At 39.8% G+C, this 17,927-nt stretch overlaps 1 protein-coding gene across 8 annotated transcripts in view; it reads left to right on the top strand.

The window, feature by feature from the left end:
• The window catches only part of MYLK (myosin light chain kinase), a 204,006-nt gene that overhangs the window by 113,562 nt on the left and 72,517 nt on the right, over positions 1-17,927 (top strand). For all 8 annotated transcript variants that reach the window (XM_050339617.1, XM_050339616.1, XM_050339620.1 and 5 more), the window contains 5 exons: positions 5,770-5,907; positions 6,568-6,765; positions 7,957-8,203; positions 15,977-16,057; positions 16,416-17,320. In XM_050339617.1, the coding sequence (XP_050195574.1) occupies positions 5,770-5,907; positions 6,568-6,765; positions 7,957-8,203; positions 15,977-16,057; positions 16,416-17,320 (1,569 nt within the window). The remainder of the gene's footprint in view (positions 1-5,769; positions 5,908-6,567; positions 6,766-7,956; positions 8,204-15,976; positions 16,058-16,415; positions 17,321-17,927) is intronic.

Genomic DNA, 17,927 nt, shown 5'->3' with positions numbered 1-17,927 from the left:
TATATATTTTCCCACTGCCATCCAAATATGCTGAGAATCTGGGGGGTTTTGTAAGAAATTCGAAGAGTTTAGATTCTCCTTAATCTCTATGGATTTAATGCAGTGAGAGGCTCCTTTAAACATAGACTTGGATGATTATTAGAGTGTCTTTCCAATAAAAAAAATGAACCCTTAGGGGTAAGGGAATGCTGTGGGAAAAGCCTGTATTCCTTTTGCTTTGTAGAAAATATATGTGGGTATATAAAGTACCCTTTACATGCTTTGCTTACAATTTCTGGGCTCCCAAGCTGTGTTTCCCACTGAGCTGTGCATCTGATTACTTGCTGTTTCCCAACATTCACGCATATTAAAGCCTGAGGAAAGGCAAAAATCTCAGGAACCATGTAAGTGGGATCATTGTGGTGGACTTTTAAATTGAACACCCTGTGCAAAGATTATCAAAAGCCCATTGAAATGACAGAGAGATTAGTGCCCACCAGAAATGCCTTACATGGGCTTACACATTGTGCCAGACCACAGCTCTGTGCGAAAATTCTGTGAGTAGCACTCGAGAAAATCATAGTACTCTTCTCTATTATCTTGCATGGTTTGACCTGCACAAAACCAACAGCTGTGGTTAAAAAATCATGGCAGGTTTCATAAGCTACAATACAGTAAACGAGTTGCACAGTCTGAAAACAAGCTATTGAAATGTACCTGTATTTCATCAAGCTCACCCTGTGCTGTGTTCCCTGATGTTCCTCCTGAAGTGCCTTGATGTGATCCAGGTGGAGGGAATTGAGTCCACCAGCAGAAGTTGATTGGGGAAGGGAAAAGGAGGGAGAAAATAACCTGCCTGGGGAAGGAATTTTTTAGTCACTGTGTGTTGACTCTTATATTCCTTACTTTCATTCTTAGAGGGGAACCTTGAAAGCAATAAGAAGTAAGAGTGATGAGGGAGCTATTAAATGGCTATAGGTGATTAGAGAGCATTAACATAATAGGAAGAGAGAGATCGGATCTCCTCCTCTTCACATCCCGTTGAATAAGCTTGGGGATGTGTAGATACACAATGAAGCCATGCCCTTATGCTAATGTCAAACTAAATTTTCCTTAGGTTCCAGATTTCCTTTCTGGTGCCAGATGTGCTGCATTTTTATTGTCTGTCGTTTTGGCAGCAGAAATACCCTGCGGTGTTATGAAAGGGGATGTTTCAGCCAGAAGCACAGTGACTTGCAGTATCTGAGCTGGGAACTTTACCTGTGCTTTCTTCCTTTTCTTCTTGCCTCCTCCCATGGGCTCTGAAGCCAGCTCTCACTGAGGACATTTGGATTTTGAACCCCAGTAGAGTTCATGTGGTGAAAGGGACTTTAGAGGAACGAGGGAAAGCAAGCCTAATACTGGCCTGTTGTTAGCAGCCTACTTATTTGTGTCCTGTTTTTCTTATCTGCTTGCCCACTATTTTCCTGATGGTAGTCACAGATTTTGTTCCTAGTGTAGGATAATAGCAAGCACCTGGATTGGCCAGGGAATGTGAACTTCTGTGGTTGTTGCACTTTCTGAAGCTTTTGCAAACAGTTCCTGGGGGTTTGTATATGGCTTTCCTTGTAGTATTTTCCTGTTGAAACAGGTGTTTTCAGAAGGAAATAAAATCACGCAGTATCTTTTCACCATAGATGGGAACAGGAGTTATTTACTTAATCTTGAATGAGCAGCGTCTCTTCTTGTCCCTCCAAAATCAGTCTGATTGCCGTTTTTCTAAACAAGACCTGTAAAGACTAAAATTGAAGAAGCCCTTAAATTAAAAGCCCTTATATTAAAATAATCTGTGAAAATGTACAGCACTGCTATTTCGTTGTAAAATTGTGACATGTTAAAGCCTTCATCAGACAAACACTGAGTCACTGCATGGTGCTATGTCATAAATAAATAACTAAAAGCATTTACAAGCTTCAGAAGAATTTGAAAATAGTTAACGTTCAGTCTTTGTAATTTGGTCTCTGCATGATTGTATGTGTTCCTTCTGAGAAAATGCAGTGATTTTAGACTAAGACTAAATAAAACTAAATAAGATATCTAAAACTGACTGTGTTGTCTTGTGTAAAACATCTGTGAGAAACTAAAATTGGCAGTAGGTAATTTCAATTTTTTTCTAAGTCTAGAAGTCCACAATTTCAAATTTTAAGTAAACAAGAAATGCTACATGAAATGAGCCCCTATGGTTTCTTAATGAACAAATAGCATTTATGGCTTAGAACAAAAGTCTTTTTAATTGTTGCTGCCAAGTCAAGAAACACTGGACTGCTTTTTGTGATATTTTGATTAGGTTGTTGGTACAATAAACATATGCTACTGATCAGTGTACGGTTCTGAACAACTGTAGTCTAAGATTAGAGATCCCCATTAAGATAAATATTTTAAAAGTAGGACAGAATGCTTGTGAGAGCCTGTTCAAGTTGCCATGGAGTCAGACTTATAAGCCCTATATTTACTGTATCCCGGACGTCACACCTTTGAATAGGAATACTGGTTGCCTCAGCCATGATAGCTTCTAATTTTTGAGCTCTTACTTACAACAGATTTCATATCTGTTGGTAAAAATGCCTTCGCTGTCCCTGTGCTCCAAGGAACATCAGCAGCAGATAGGGAGATGTTTTCATTCCTGCTTTACAGTAGGTATTGAGAAATCAAGGACTAAATCAAAGTGTATGTGCATTTGTATACAGTAGGTTTACAAGGATAGGAAAGTCTTCAGAAAGTTGCTTTTGTTTCTATCCCAGGACTAAGCCTCAAGTTTTCAATATTTCAGACTTAATTATCTATCTTAATGTTCTTCTGCGTGATTACATTCAGTTTCCCCTGTTGAAATAGCTCTTTCGTCTCTCCAGTAACTTTTCTTGTACTGTTTAAGCTGCATTCTTTTAAGTTTTTTACCACTCACATACCACAGACTTCTGGTGTTTTGATACTTGCCATCATAAGTTTCTGTCTAAGCACAGAACTGGTCTTCATCCAGGGGATCAGCACAAACCTATGCAGAGCTTAAATTTAGTGTAAGCGCTATTATTTTTTTAAGTTTTGTGCAACGGTGAGACAAGTTCAGTTCAATTTGTCAACTTCATTTATGAAGTGTGAGCTCTGATCAGTAATAATGGTGAGTAGGTTTTGATCCTTTAATCCTGCAAGTCACTCTTTTAGGGGTAGAGGCCTCTAGCCCCAGTAAATCTTCATAATATCACTCATACCAATAAGTCTCCTCCCCAACATCTGCCTGAGACAACTTAAAAAAATGGAGACCTAGCATTTTCTGTAAACTTGTTGGGTTTGTGATTCATAAATGCAATTACTGTGAATTATTTGCTTCCTTCCATTTGATGTTTCTGCAGCTCTGTGCGAGAAGGTGATTTTATTCCAGTCCATGAATCTTTCATTTCTGCAGCACATATTTTGGAGGAGTTAGCATTGTTGAAAAATTCCTTTCAGGAAATGATTTTCCTTCTGCAGTTGCTCGCCCATGTCTTTGTAATAAACTGAAGCTGTTATACTGTATTGTCTTCCTAGATTATAAAAATCTGTTTATTTAGACTACATGCAACAGGCAGGTCGGTCTAATCAGCAGAGAGCCATGGGGAGGGATGTGGAAAGAGCTGCTCAGACTGAATGCTGTTTGCACCAGGGCTCTGCTGGAGGCAGCTCGGTCTGGGTCTGGGGGAATTGCTGCTAGAGCCACTACGAGCAAACTTCTTCCCTGGTCGCTGTTAACTCTTGTTATCTGTCCCTATCTGAAGACTTGAACTTTCATGATCAGAACCCAGGTCTATTTTTCGCTTGGTCCGGAGTCACACTTCTGCTTTTGTTTTCCTTTCTCTGCTCTCGGTTTATTGCCTATCTAGATTTGCAATGTTATTAGTTATTTAAGTAAAAGTGATAACAGGAACAATATTTTATTAAGTGTACTTTTCTTCCCCCGCCTCCCCCCGTGCCTCTTTCTGTCCTACCATTTTCTTACTTTTTTTTCTTTTTCCTGCTTTCTTTGTCTTTTTTTCCTCCTTTTTTTCCCAATTATATGGGTTTCTGCTTTCCCCCACAGATCTGTTTCACTTTAAGGGACAAAGGGATTTTCTGCAAGGCATCAGGGCAGTGAAGGAGCATGTGCTGACATTGCTTAGTACAGCAGTTGTTTGAAGCTGTTTCCCTGAGCAAACATTACAAAACAGAGGGATATGGGGAACCACAGCAGTTTATTAGTGCAGATGAGCTTCACCTAGCTTCATGGCCATTTTCCATAGAGCATCAGTAACTTACAAGCAGGTGCTGTGGGAAGCACTAGGACTGATCAGTGTGGTCTGATGGTGAATCAGGCACTTCAGAGTAGCAGGACCATAACACTGATCCCAGCGGGTCTCAGTCAGGTCCCGTGTTTCCATTCTCACATGCATCAATGTCTCAAAGCTCAGTGCCAAGAAAAGACCTATGTCATGAGCCAACGAGACAAGATTTTGGCTAGAACAAGCTTTGCTAGAGAAAAGGAAAAACTTCCCCTCCAGGCAGCTTCCAAATTTACAGTGAGCTCAAATTACCCTGGGACAAGCTTAACTTTTTGCCTGCAGGAGGTTCAGTGGGCTTGCTCAGTGATGTGCTGTCATTTTTTCTAATCACCAATTGTATGAATTATGGTTTTTCTCCAACCTGGCACTTTATGTTGCTGTAATACTATCTTTGATGTCCTTGCTATACCTTTGAAAATTTTAAAGGTAGGAATAAGCAAAATAAAGCTACTTTCATGTAGGGATAGAATGTAGGGTTGGCATTTAAAAGGCAAGACGTAAAAGGTCTGAATGCAAGCTAAACAAAACAAAAAGTGTATCCAAGTGACCGATAAATATTTATGACTTCTTGGATTTGGTCATGATCACTACTTTGGCTTCCCAACTCTCTTTGCTCAGGTTTTTAGAGCAGGAGTGTATTTCCTGGTCTGGTGCACCACAGAGATCACAGTTAAATGGTCTGGCTTCATAGCCTCTGGATCCAAGACAGAGGAGACCACTGTGGATACTGGAAACAACACATCCCAGATAGATTTTAAGAGTGAATAATTTAATTCCAGCACTCAGCATTTGACTGTACAGCCTCAAAACACATTAAAAAAAACCAACAACAACAAAAAAACATTAAAAGCCCTAATACAACAGTTTGTTTTGTGATACATATTGATAACCTCAGCTTTCAAACTTTCCCATCAGCAGTTGCCCAACTGAAGTATAGGAGAGGAGTGTGGTGAACTCAAAACCGTTCAATACTGACCATCTAACAAACAAAATGGTTTGTAGTTTCTTGCAAAGTTGCAGCTGCTGTATTCCTGTGAGTTTGTTTTTAACTCATCAATCATGAGAATAGCAACTTGCAACAAACCTTAAGATTTTGATATGAGTTTAGCAGTGATTAAAGGCATTGAGTTGTTGGTTACAAGTTGTTGGGTTGTTTGGGTTTTTTTTCACCTGAGTTTGTGTATTTTGGGAAAATGCGTGTAATTTCTGAATGACACTCTATGATATCTCTTAACAATGATTTAAAAGGATTCCTGGAACAAGGACAATTCCATTCCCATTTCTTGTCTTTCTACCTGGAATACTGGCAAAGCAAAACAGCTATATTGGGTGGTTTCAGTTATTTTTCCCTTCTGAAAGCTAAATCAAAACCACTGTCTCAAAACCGTGTTGAATATGGGGTCAGTCATATTGTCATGAAAATTCCATTAAAAGAGCCCTTTTGTTCTTTTTAACTTCACAGAAAAGAAGAGCAGCAAGAAGACAGAAAGTGCACAGGCTGCCAAGTTAAACAAGACTTTTGCACCCATCTTCCTTAAAGGGCTGACTGACCTCAAAGTCATGGATGGAAGTCAAGTGATAATGACTGTGGAGGTATCAGGTGTGTAGCTATAGGACAGTATTATCTAAAAAAATTAAGTTCTACTGCAAAGTTTGTGGGGTTTTTCCATCTTTTTAGCAGGTATCTTTGCATTTGGAAATAATATTTCTAGGAACCAGTTCTTTAAAAGCCAGGTTTGTCTGCTGTGATCTTCAGGGGGATGAACATTGTCCAGTGTTAATGTGTTCAGACGTCTACGAGTGTTTCTTCATTGGAATGATATAATACTAACATAAGTCTATTATTGGGTTCTGTTGTTGAACTAGAACTGAGTCTCAGTGGACTGGTAACAGCTTTAGTTGTGAACCAAACAAGACTGAATTCCTGTCAGCTGGGGCAAGATCAGTGCTGCAGAAAAGAGCAGTCCTGGTATGAACCTTGGTAACAGAAACTCTTGACAACCACCTTTGTGGGATCTAGAACTCGTTCTCCCTCTCTGTTTTCTACATGCTTCCCCTATTCATTTGTATTTTAACCAATAATAAGGCAGGCTATTCCACATTACACAGCACTGAAAGAGTTAAGGAAATTCTTGAATGTTTGTAAGATGAAACTGCAGAATCAGATGGCAAAAAAAACCAACCAACCTTAATCATTTTCTTAATCAACATATGATGGGGTTTTGTGTGTCTCTGATTTTTGTTGTTTCGTAATTTTCAGCTAACCCACCTCCTGAAATTATCTGGCTGCATAATGGGAAAGAAATCCAGGAGACAGAAGATTTCCACTTTGAGAAGAAAGGTAATGAGTACAGTCTCTACATCCAGGAGGTGTTTCCTGAAGACACAGGCAAATACACCTGTGAAGCCTGGAATGAAGTAGGAGAAAGTCAATCCCAGGCAACACTGACAGTTCAAGGTATAAAGTTCTTCTTCACCTTACGAAATGCTAAAATAATTTTAATGTGCTGGCCGAGAGTCTATTTAAAGCACATGAGTGTTTATAAGGTTTTTTGTGAAGGATGCTACGAGTTCTCAGTCTCTGCATCTGAATTAAAAAGGATATTGAGCAGAAGCAGCTTTAAAAAAATCTTTTCACTCTGGAACATTATGTTACTATTTCAAAAATGCATTCCTGAGTCCTATTTCTAGGGACAGTGCACAACTTCTGCTAAATGCAGCTGCAGATTGTAACTATCAGGCTTACTTAGCTATGGACTTGAAGTAAACCTTCCAATTATGTTTTTATTTCTAATTGAAGCCTGTAGTATTTGGAAAAGCTGTCTAGGAGAGAAGTATCCTGGATTTAATGTTAACACTGTAGTGGTAGCACGTAAGGAACACATGGTTTCTACAATCTGAGTAGCAGCTGTCAAAAATTTGAATCTCCACATATAATGTAAGTCCCACAGTAAACACTGAAGTTCCTAAAAATTTCCTGTGACTGGGCATTCACTACCTTTGTGACAGGGGACTTCATTTAATGTTGTTGTATACTGATATTTTCTCATAGTCATTACTGAGAGTTACTGGAAGTCAGTGAGATACTTTTATTATTTTTAATGTAAAGTATCTTATCTGCAGTATTTGAGAGAACTGTGCCTCCAGGGATGGGTCTGCAGCCTGTTGTCACTTTCTGCTCTGAATTCAAACTTTCCTCTATCCTCTAAACCCCTCTGAGATCTAACCTCAGGGTCAGTCTTCTATATTAAATTCAACTTTATGGAATTGTTAATGATGATTTATTACATGATCTCTCAACTGCACAGCAGTCATAGTACTGTTACTTGCCCTTAAAGCTATTCCTACCCATATTCTCTAAGGACAAATCTCCAAGATTCCTTTTAGGGCAGCTTTAAAGTCCTTTGTTTTGCTCTTAATATAAGCCTGGATAAAGCCAGTAAAGTGCCAAGTAAGTGATTAACTTTAGTACGAACACGTTACTTCCAAAACTAAAGCCTGACTTATTTTCAGATTAAAAACTTATACCCTGCATGTTCAGAATAACTTTCCTTGCCTGTGATTGCTTTCCCTGAAATTAGTTAGCTTAGTAGTTACCTTCAAGCTTGGCATTTTGTTCTGATTTGTGATTTGTGTTTGTAAACTACAGAACCCCAGGATGGTATTCAGCCCTGGTTCATCAGCAAACCAAGATCAGTGACAGCAGCTCCTGGGCAGAATGTCCTTATATCCTGTGCCATTGCTGGGGATCCTTTCCCCACTGTGCACTGGTTTAAAGATGGGCAAGAAATAATGCCAGGAACAGCATGTGAAATCCTGCAAAATGAAGACATCTTCACACTGGTCTTGAGGAACGTGCAGTCTCGTCATGCAGGGCAATATGAAATTCAGCTCAGGTATGTTTGCCATGAAAAAGCCTGTTCCCTTGGAACAAACAGTTATATTTACCCTCAAGTTGAAATTCCCACCTGAAGAGGACAAGAGTTCCATTCTATTCATATGAAACATTAGGGTAGTAAAGGAACAAACATGAAAAAATCTAATAAAACTCAGAGAGGAAAGGAAAACATAAGTAGAGTCAGGGAAAGAAAAAGAAAAAAGGACAAAGCAGTATGATTTCCTTGTGGTATCCTGAAAAACAAAGCTTTGTGGCAGCAGTATGGGAAGTAACTTGTCTTTCTAGCATGGAAACCACAATGAGTACCTCTCTAGGTATTTGTAAAGATGCCTGCTTTCCAAGGGAACAACCTGACCAGGAAGGGCCATTGCACAAGATTTTGATCCATACCTTTAACAGGAAAAAATGTTTCCTGGCCATGTTTGAAATACCTGAATTTTATATGCAAGTTGCATTCTCCTTTTCCTGATGTTTCTTTGAAATGAGCACCCTGATGCTTTGAACATCTTGTCATTTCTACAAAATCTAGAAGAGTTGTTCTGAATTTATTTTTATTTTATTCTGGTAAAATAACTGTCCTTTAAATGAAAAACCACATTTGCTGGTTCTTTATCTTGTAGAAAGTGCCACAGCATTTTCCATCTCCAATGGTGAAGATTAGGTGTAATAATAAATCACCTGTGTGATTATAGAAAACATAGTGTACAACTTGAAACTGATGTTATTACTCTGTGCTATTTACTGGGCATAAGTGTATTGCCTTACTTGGCTAATACTTGTGGCTTTGTAAATTAAAATTATTTAATCATCATTGACATTTGAATCCATTACCCTGGAAGAAAACTTTCTGCTCTGCTCCACACACTAACATTTTAGTCCTGATGGATTAGTCTGAATTGTCCTTTGCCTGCTTGCAAATAAATTGCTCATGTGTCCTTAACACAAGGAGAGAGGGAATTTCTTAATAAATGCCACCCATTTAGCCTCGAAACAATGAGCTATTTTTTTTATAGTTTATTTTCCAACCAGTGTGGCCCAAATGATGGACATGTCACTGTGTAGCTGCCTGGTTTGAAGGTGTGTTTTCATAGACTACCACAGGCAGACCCAAAGGATCTTCAGTGTGTTTCAGTATTTAAAGTCAGACGAGGCACTCACTTTTCACCAGAAAAAGGTGCTTTAGAAAATTACAGCTCTTGAATATCAAGATTTCCTATAATGAAGTATTTCTACGCTTAATTTCAAGTATTATTACTAACATTTATGTAGGTAGAGCCATGTGTGCCATGCAAATAAATATCTCTGTTCAGTAGATTCAGACCCTTTATAGTCTGCAATAAATTGTGAACTGGCTCATTTCAGAACAGCTGCATTGTTTGCAATCATCCCAGGGCATCTAGGACGTTCCTAATGCTGATTTGTGCAGGTCATGTCTACCTAAATCATTGCATCTCTGTCTCTCTGGGGATCAGTGATGTTTCTAACACCACTCGGTGTTAGAACATCTCGGTACCTCCAGTGGGATTAGAAATGCCAGTTCAGTTTCCCCTCTGCAGGAGAGAGCAGAGACTGTGGGAACTGTGGCCTTCTACTGGTACATTTCCACATCTCAGTGTGTGTGTGCCCTGCCCACGGGCAGCTTCTCTCGTGATAAGCCAGTGGTTTCACTTCAACTGAAAGAGATATTTCAGCAAAACTTGAGGGATGGAAGGAAGAGACAGGACAGGAAGAACGAAGGAGAGAGGGCAGGAAGAACAAAGGACAGCCGAGAGGGCTTTGTGAAAGATGTTATTGGAAGTTACCTATAATGATCAAGTGATCACCCAGGCCACACTCGTCATTTTTCAAAGTGGAAACCTGACAATATCATGACTCTGGAATGTACACTTAGAAAATAATTTCAGAAAATCAGCATATGAGAACAATTTTGGGGGCAGGTGAGAAAACATAACGTAGCTAGAAAACAACACAGCAGATTACATGCTAGTTTCAGTTATTCCTTAATCCTTTTACTGGAGATCCCACAAAGATCAGTGCATTCATGTTGGCTTTTCTAATCCATGATGAGCAAGGCTGTGCTGCAATTAGAGCAAGGGGAATGCTGATACCTCGTTTTGCCCTGCTGTCATTTGTAAAATTCCAGTTACTGTTCAGGGAACAGAAAGCCATGTGCTTTTAGGCAACTGCTTATGTACTGTGGGTAACAGAGAAGTAATGGCCTCAGGAATATCCAAGGAGCCAAAAGTCAGCTGTATAATTTCAAGTTTGCAATAGACCTAAAATAATTTTCAGCCCTGAATAGTCTTGTCTAAATAGCTGTCAAACTGGCTGTATTTGTCTTGAATACTTGATTGAGAAGTGTTTATATATTCAGAAACAGTCTTAGCAGTACCTGAGAGGAGGAGAACTGCCTTTAGTGTCTTCCTCTCAAAAACTCCTACAAAGTCCATTAAAAATATGGAATAACTGAGAAAACACAAGTCAATTCACTGAAGAGTTTATAGAGGAGTTGACAGTAGACTATTTTTAAACATAATCATTTTAATTTAAAATAAAATGTGTGTCTCCTTTTTATGTATTAATTTTAGAAGCATGTTGCATATCTGCTTTTAGGGAGCCACTCCTTCTCCCGCTCATTTAATTTAGTCTGGGCATGGTTTCCTCCACTGTTTATTATTTTCCAATTTTCTTCTCCATTATTCTTAAGTTCTAAATTCTATTCTAATGCCTCCGCAATTCTCCTTTTGTGTTGGCTGCTCACAAATTAAAACTCTGGTCTTAAAAATGTGGGTTTGACAAAAGACGTGTTTGCCTCTTGCAGTTTGTCTCTTTTTCCTTTCATCAGAGTGAGGTGACAAGGACATGTACCTTAGTGTGATCCTGCTGTGATCCATCAATGATTGCTCACTGGCTTTCTGTCTTACCAACCCGTATCATTATGTAGAATACATGTTTGTTTTGCCTTTTACTATTTAGCAGACTGCTGCATCTGACTTTTAGGAGGGTAGTCATTGTAGCCTCTCCTGGTCATTGTTTTAAATTTACACAAACCTCTGATTCCTCAACCTTTGCATTCTTCACTTTAATTGTCCTAATAATGTTCCATTGAACCTGTTATGTCTCAGGCCTAGAGGAATGGTGTTTCATAAATATAAAAAGAAGAACAGATTCACCCACTACTGAAGTTCATCTATTGATATTTGGACATTTTACAGGCTGCAAGATGCTTGAAATGTGAAATAAAAATGCTGGTTTTTTACTCAGAAAAACACAGACATTTATTTCGCCTTCTGTCCTTTGCATCCTTCCAGTGATATCCAGTGTGACTTCCCCACGTTCTTCCACACAGTGTGTACATCATAAAGGAAGATGAAAGCAAAGAAACTGTGAGAATTGGGCAGAGACTGTCAGATGAGCAAAACTTTTATAGCAGTACAGCCAACATGAGAGACCTCACAAATCCTCCTGCAGTTCCTTAAACAAATAATTTGCTTTGTAAACCTTTGTCTTCTCAGACATTAAGTATTTCTTTTCTCCCCCACTCTACCTTCCATAAAAGTTTGGTTAGTGTTGGTTAGTCTATGTTTAGAGATTTGGATAATCTGCTTAAAATCACAGGTAAACATTTGTTTTATAAATCAGTGGTAGCTCAAATACTCTGCAACTCAGGTTATATAAAAAGCAATTGGCTGATTACATTTTGTAACACTAAACAGTAAATACAGTTCTGTCTTTCTGTAACATGCAGTTTGCAAACCTTGTTTTCTGCTATCAACACACTGTCTATTTTTAGAAAAGAAAGCCATGACCCCTTCTCATTCCATTCTCCCACTCAGTGCTGTAAAATGCAAATAAAATGATTGGTCCTTCAGGTTTAAAAAGCTTTTGGCAAAACATTCCAGTGAGGTAAATTAGAGCATCCTCTTTGAAGCCAGTAGAGCTGCTCTGCTTTCTGTCAGCTAAAGCTGTGATCCAGTAGATTAGTTGCTTTCTTTGGGGTTAAAGCTCCATGGAGTCTGGACTTTCTCTCCATTTAACTCACAGAAAAGTTGCAAAACCTCCTACTGAGGATTTGCATTTTCCTGCTCTGAAGCACCAGCTATAACTAGGGATCAACTTCATTGTCCCTTATCAGTTTCTCAAGAATAAAATATAATTTATTCTGCAATATTTGTTTCCCACTTGGTAGGCTGGTAAGAAATTTCGGTGTGTCCCCCAACTGTAATCAAAAGTGCTTTCTTTCCTGTTCCTCCAGAGAGTGCTTCCTAGGGACATGCAGACAATAAGTCTCATCTAAGGTTCAGTGAAAATATTTGAGTAGATTCTGCCAAGAAACTAGTATTTCAAGATATTTTGAACATAAAAGCCATTCCAGGGAAAACTGATCCCACAATAGGACAGAGAGCTATTTTTAAAACTGCTTCAGGCTTTGCAGCTGGGGTTGTATTTGTTTTTGGTGGGTTTTTTTATTATTATTATTCCTTGACATTTTAAAGATAAGTCCTGTGCATGAGTATTCTACAGAACAGTCCTGCAAAAGTCAACACTTCCAGGCACTTCTTTACAGCATAGCTCCTAAGCATAGGTTTTATCCATGTCTGTCATTATTCCAGAATAATAGAGACACTAAGATCTGTCTGTGTCTAGGGTTTTGTTGATAAAATGCCAACACGGAGAAGCTCAAGCTGCACAAGTAATATTGTTATTGCCAAGATTCAAAACAGCAGAGACATGAAAGGCTTGAAGATGTGCTTGTGTACTGCACAACTCTATTTTTTCTAAGTGCTCCTATGCATCTCTGCCTTGCCTAGATTCTAAGATTTCATGTATGTAAAAACATTTACCAAGCTTCCAGAATTATTCTTGATTGAATTTAGCATCTAAACCCCCCAGTCCTTCTTAAGTTTTCTTGGCTTGTTTCTTCTTTTCCATTCTGTGATCTCCAAGGTAGGTCAATGTTTTTAACTTACCTTTATAGACTCTGCCACTGAATTCAGAAGACAACAGTATGTTCTCCCTGCTCCTAAAATCCTCACTTGGATTTCAGTGGGAGAGCAGGACTTGCCCTGAGAAGGCTACACTTTTGAACAGGGATGTGATGAATCAGACACAGATTCAAGGTTTGTATCCAGTAGTCTAGTCACTCACTTGAATCACAGCCACTCACTTGAACTGGAAATCATAACTGAGATCAAAAAACTACCTTGTGAATAATTTTTCCATCTAGGTACTTGTGTGTCCCACTCTCGCCATCATTTGTAAGTGCTTCCCAAGGTTTTAAAAATAGAACAAAATACTCTCTGGCTTTTGTTCCCCCACCTTTATTTTCCAAACCCTGTGAAAAACAGCTTACTTTAGAAGGGTTTGCTTTGCCTTCCTTATTTGCTTCTTTGCATATGTGAAGACTCTGCAGAGGGAAGGATGCATTGCAGAAACGGGTCCTGCAGAAATGCTGTTATCCTACACAGTGGTCAGGACCACATCCAGTATCCCTACCTCCCTCTCCTGGGACGAGTGCTGTCTCTGTTACTTTAACCTCTCACACTGGTGACACAATTCTTGTGGGCAAATATTTTTGCCGTATGGTCATGACAGAAGCTGAGCAGTGGTGCCTCACTATTTGATGGATGCTGTAAATTGTCTATACTTCAGCATGCCGTGGCTTCTCCTTTGTCAGTTTTGGATTGGTTTTAAGTCCTGAACAGGAGGAATCTTCTGGTAACCCAACAGCCTGCTAACAGCCCCGCAGCACTGGTGAATGAGCAGTTCCAGAGTGTGTCTGCTTTTCTTAAAAGCTTCTGAGAAGCAGGAAAAAAAGTCATGAGTTTCAATAGTGGCTATAGGGGACAATTTGAAATGCATTGTTTCAAGACAACAGGTTTTCAGCAGTGTTGGTACCCTGCCATCATTGGATGCCAATCGGTATGTGGGGAGGAGACAACGTGCTATTCTTTTTATTTATCTTTCCATTTGTCTTGCCTTGTTTCTATTTCTCTTGCTTCCAACTGGAGGCCACACATAAGAGGAAGTAAGAATGGCAGGTCTCCAGAGTGGGGTTCAGTTAACTACTCTCTGCATTGACTTGGATCCTCTCCTGCCATTTGGACACTTTATGTTTGGTACTCAGATCTTACCTAGTTTTTTTTATCAAAGGAAATAAGGGTTGTGGCTTTCAGTGCTGTCTTCATGGATTACCTTCAATAATAATTTCTAACTTATATATTCTGAGTTCCTGGTTATAAAAGTGTTGAAAATATTTCTATGGTTTCTTATTATTAATGGTCTTAAGGTCAAGTAAGATATGTTCCTACCAGCAGGGCCTTTACTTTGCAATCCAGTTACTTTGGTCAAATCCACCGATTTCTTCGTGGTGTTGAAGGCTTGATTTTCATAATAGGCTGATCCACTGTTTCTTTTTTAAAAAAATAGAAACCAAGGGAAATCTCTCTGAAAAGGTGATGGCACTAATTGCTATTATAAAGACACAACTTAGTGCTGCATCTGTGATTCTGTGATCTGTGTTAATGATCTTGCATGCAGTGTGTCTTCACTGCAAGTTACAAATGGGTGAAATTATGGTTTTTTCACTCAAGCAGTAACATATCTAGGAATGTATTTCCATGCAGTTTAAAAAACAGGCAGGACAACATATTTATGTCAAGCCAACAGAAAGCCAGTCCTGAGTCCATGTTTTAAAGTTCAGGGCTAAGTGGACTTGAAGGTGCTCTTATCTAGCAAGTCTTTTTAAAGGAAAACACAGCTGGGAAAACCTGCCTCTATTCCCTTCCTCCCCCTCGACACACATGTGTTTTGCTCATGTCCAGGAAATGTTTTCAGTAGCAGGAATTATTTTTGTTCGAAAATCCAGGACTTTGTGGTCCATTCAAAAGCTTATACTTAAACTGGGAAGGACAGAAGTGTTCTCACTAATAAAAGATATCTCTAGTCCTCAGTCAATTCAAGTCTGGGTTTTTAATAGCAGTCAGGGGAGTGGTGGCAACAGTTACACAACTGCTGCCCTGGGGGAGTTAAATTTTGCTTTTGGCATCTCCTGTGTTAAGCGGAGAAGAGCTGTTTGGGGCTGGAAGAATGATATATATCTGCGGGAGGGAGGGAGCTGCAGGGGAAGGGGGAGCACTCTAAATGAATTCTTTAATGGGAGCCCTTTCCAGAAGGCATCCGTGGTATTCCTCTGCAAAAGGAAGAATAAGTACTCAGCACCATATATGGTGACACTTTTATGTTTTTTAATATAAACATGTACAGGCTGGAGCAATCCATGTAGATGGGTTTTGCTGATTGGTTGGGCCAGGGGGGAGGGAAGGAAATGAGACCCTGCTTTTAATATCTTAACATTAGAAAACTTGAGAGCTTGGGTTTGAATAAATAAACAGTAGGCATAGCTGGAAAGATTTTCAGCTTTGCAAAATAGCCCCTTCCTCTGACTTGATTTTCCAGCTTTTGTATTTATTTTCCTTTAGCTTGTTTGTTTGCAGTTGTTTCATGCTGTAAATTGCTTTGATTTTTGTTCAGGGAGTATGCTGTTCCCAGTGCAGATAGCAACAGATCAGTAAAAGCTGCTTGAGATAGCTTGGCTCCAAATATAAGGGGACCAAATCCACTCAGTTCACCACCACCACCACAATGCTGGGCATAGGAAAGCAGGAGGCCACAGTGGGTTTTAGTTTTTAGTACAATACACAGTCATTTAGCTCAGGCAAGTTACAGAGGGAGAAACCTCTGCTTTTCTGATTTCACTTCAATATTTCAGGAACCAAGTTGGAGAATGCAGCTGCCAGGTGTCTCTGATGCTGCGGGAGAGTTCAGCTTCCACAGCAGAAATGCTCAGAGAGTGAGTATTTTTCCCAGGGATTGCATGGGTGGGTTCTATTTTTTGCTCCGTTAATTCCCTGCCCTTACAGACCCAGGCTGGCTGCTGTTCAACCTAATCCCCAAATGTGACCCAACAAATTGTTTTCATCATACAAGCTAAGCACATTGTACCAAGCCAGAGTAGAGAAGATCTTTTTTGTTTGTGCCCTTATATGGCTCCTGAAGTCATCATTGATGCAATAAACTAATGGAGTATGCTCCTCTAATCAACCTCCCCTTCTATAAACACATTTTGTTCCTGCTCTGAGATTGTTCCCTGACATTTTTAAACCAGCCCCTTTCCTGGCTCTCTCTTTCTTTTCTTTTTCGGATCATAGTGGGAGGGAAACAGCCAGCTCTGGAGAGCAAAGAGATGGTGGAGATCATGGTAAACTAACATTTGGTAGAACAAGTGGCTTCAAAAAGAACAGCAGTGCAACCAGAGTAGCTGAAGAAGAGCAGGAAGACGTCCGAGGTGTGCTGAAGAGACGAGTGGAGACTCGGGAACACACAGAGGAGAGCCTGAGGCAGCAGGAAGCTGAGCAACTTGATTTCCGTGACATTTTAGGCAAGAAAGTCAGCACCAAAAGTTTTTCTGAGGAGGAACTGAAGGAAATCCCAGCCGAGCAAATGGACTTCCGAGCAAACCTGCAGCGGCAGGTCAAACCCAAGACCTTGTCGGAGGAGGAGAGGAAAGTCCATGGTCCTCAGCAGGTGGACTTCCGCTCTGTGCTGGCCAAGAAGGGCACCCCAAAAACCCCACTGCCAGAGAAGGTGCCACCACCTAAACCTGCTGTTACAGATTTCAGGTCTGTGCTGGGCTCAAAGAAGAAGCCACCTGCGGAGAATGGCAGCGCTGGCACCCCAGCACCAAACGCCCGCGCCAACTCTGAAGCCCAGAACGCGACCCCCAACTCTCAAGCCCCCGTTGCCAAACCAGCAGTGAAAAAAGAGGAGAAGAACGACAGAAACTGTGAACATGGGTGTGCAGTGGTGGATGGAGGAATAATTGGGAAAAAAGCTGAAAACAAAGCACCGGTAACCAAACCACCGGCAAGCAAACCACCAGCAAGCAAAGGAACAGCACCCTCCTTTACAGAGAAGCTTCAGGATGCTCAAGTTGTGGATGGTGAGAAATTGGTCTTACAATGTCGGATTTCCTCTGATCCCCCAGCAGCTGTCACCTGGACTCTAGACAGCAAAGCCATCAAATCATCCAAGTCCATTGTCATCTCCCAAGAAGGTAAATTAATTGAATTATAAGCCAGCTGGATGGCACACTGTTATATCTGTCTCTTGATTAATAATATTTAGTTCATTAAAGGTAATGCAATACTTTATTTAAGTCCTGTGTCAGTAACTGCTTCCAGATGCAGCTTTCTTGTTATTTCAGTGGAGTACACAAGGAACAATATTGTTTGACATTTCTTGTAGATTCCCCTTTAACAGCCTGCAGATGTAATTTTTATAAAGTTGAATTTCTTGCATTTTTTAAATGCTGTTTACATTGCTAACGCTGTTTAAGGAGCTGGTACATGATGCTTATTTAAACGGAACTTTAAGGATTTAGAACATTGAAAACATAATATTATTGCTGGTTTACAAATTCTAATTTAATACTTCTGTATGTTTAATATTTCAGGCTTTTTATTGCAATGAGAAACACAGAAGCAAAGAGGGGTTGTGTCATAGAAAGAAATTACTACAACTTCAAGTTACATAGTTAAGATCAGAGCTGAGAACTGCTTTCCAGTGTATTTAATGCCCCACCACAGATGTTTCTGTTGCCATTGCAAGCACTGAAATATTTGCACTCCACTGGACTGATGACTTTTAACTAACTTCAAAAC

This window comes from Myiozetetes cayanensis, unplaced genomic scaffold (genome assembly GCF_022539395.1).
Source record: "Myiozetetes cayanensis isolate MyiCay16 unplaced genomic scaffold, myiCay2020 scf9, whole genome shotgun sequence".
Classification (NCBI taxonomy): Eukaryota; Metazoa; Chordata; class Aves; order Passeriformes; family Tyrannidae; genus Myiozetetes; species Myiozetetes cayanensis.
This window is presented reverse-complemented; position numbering and strand designations above follow the sequence as displayed.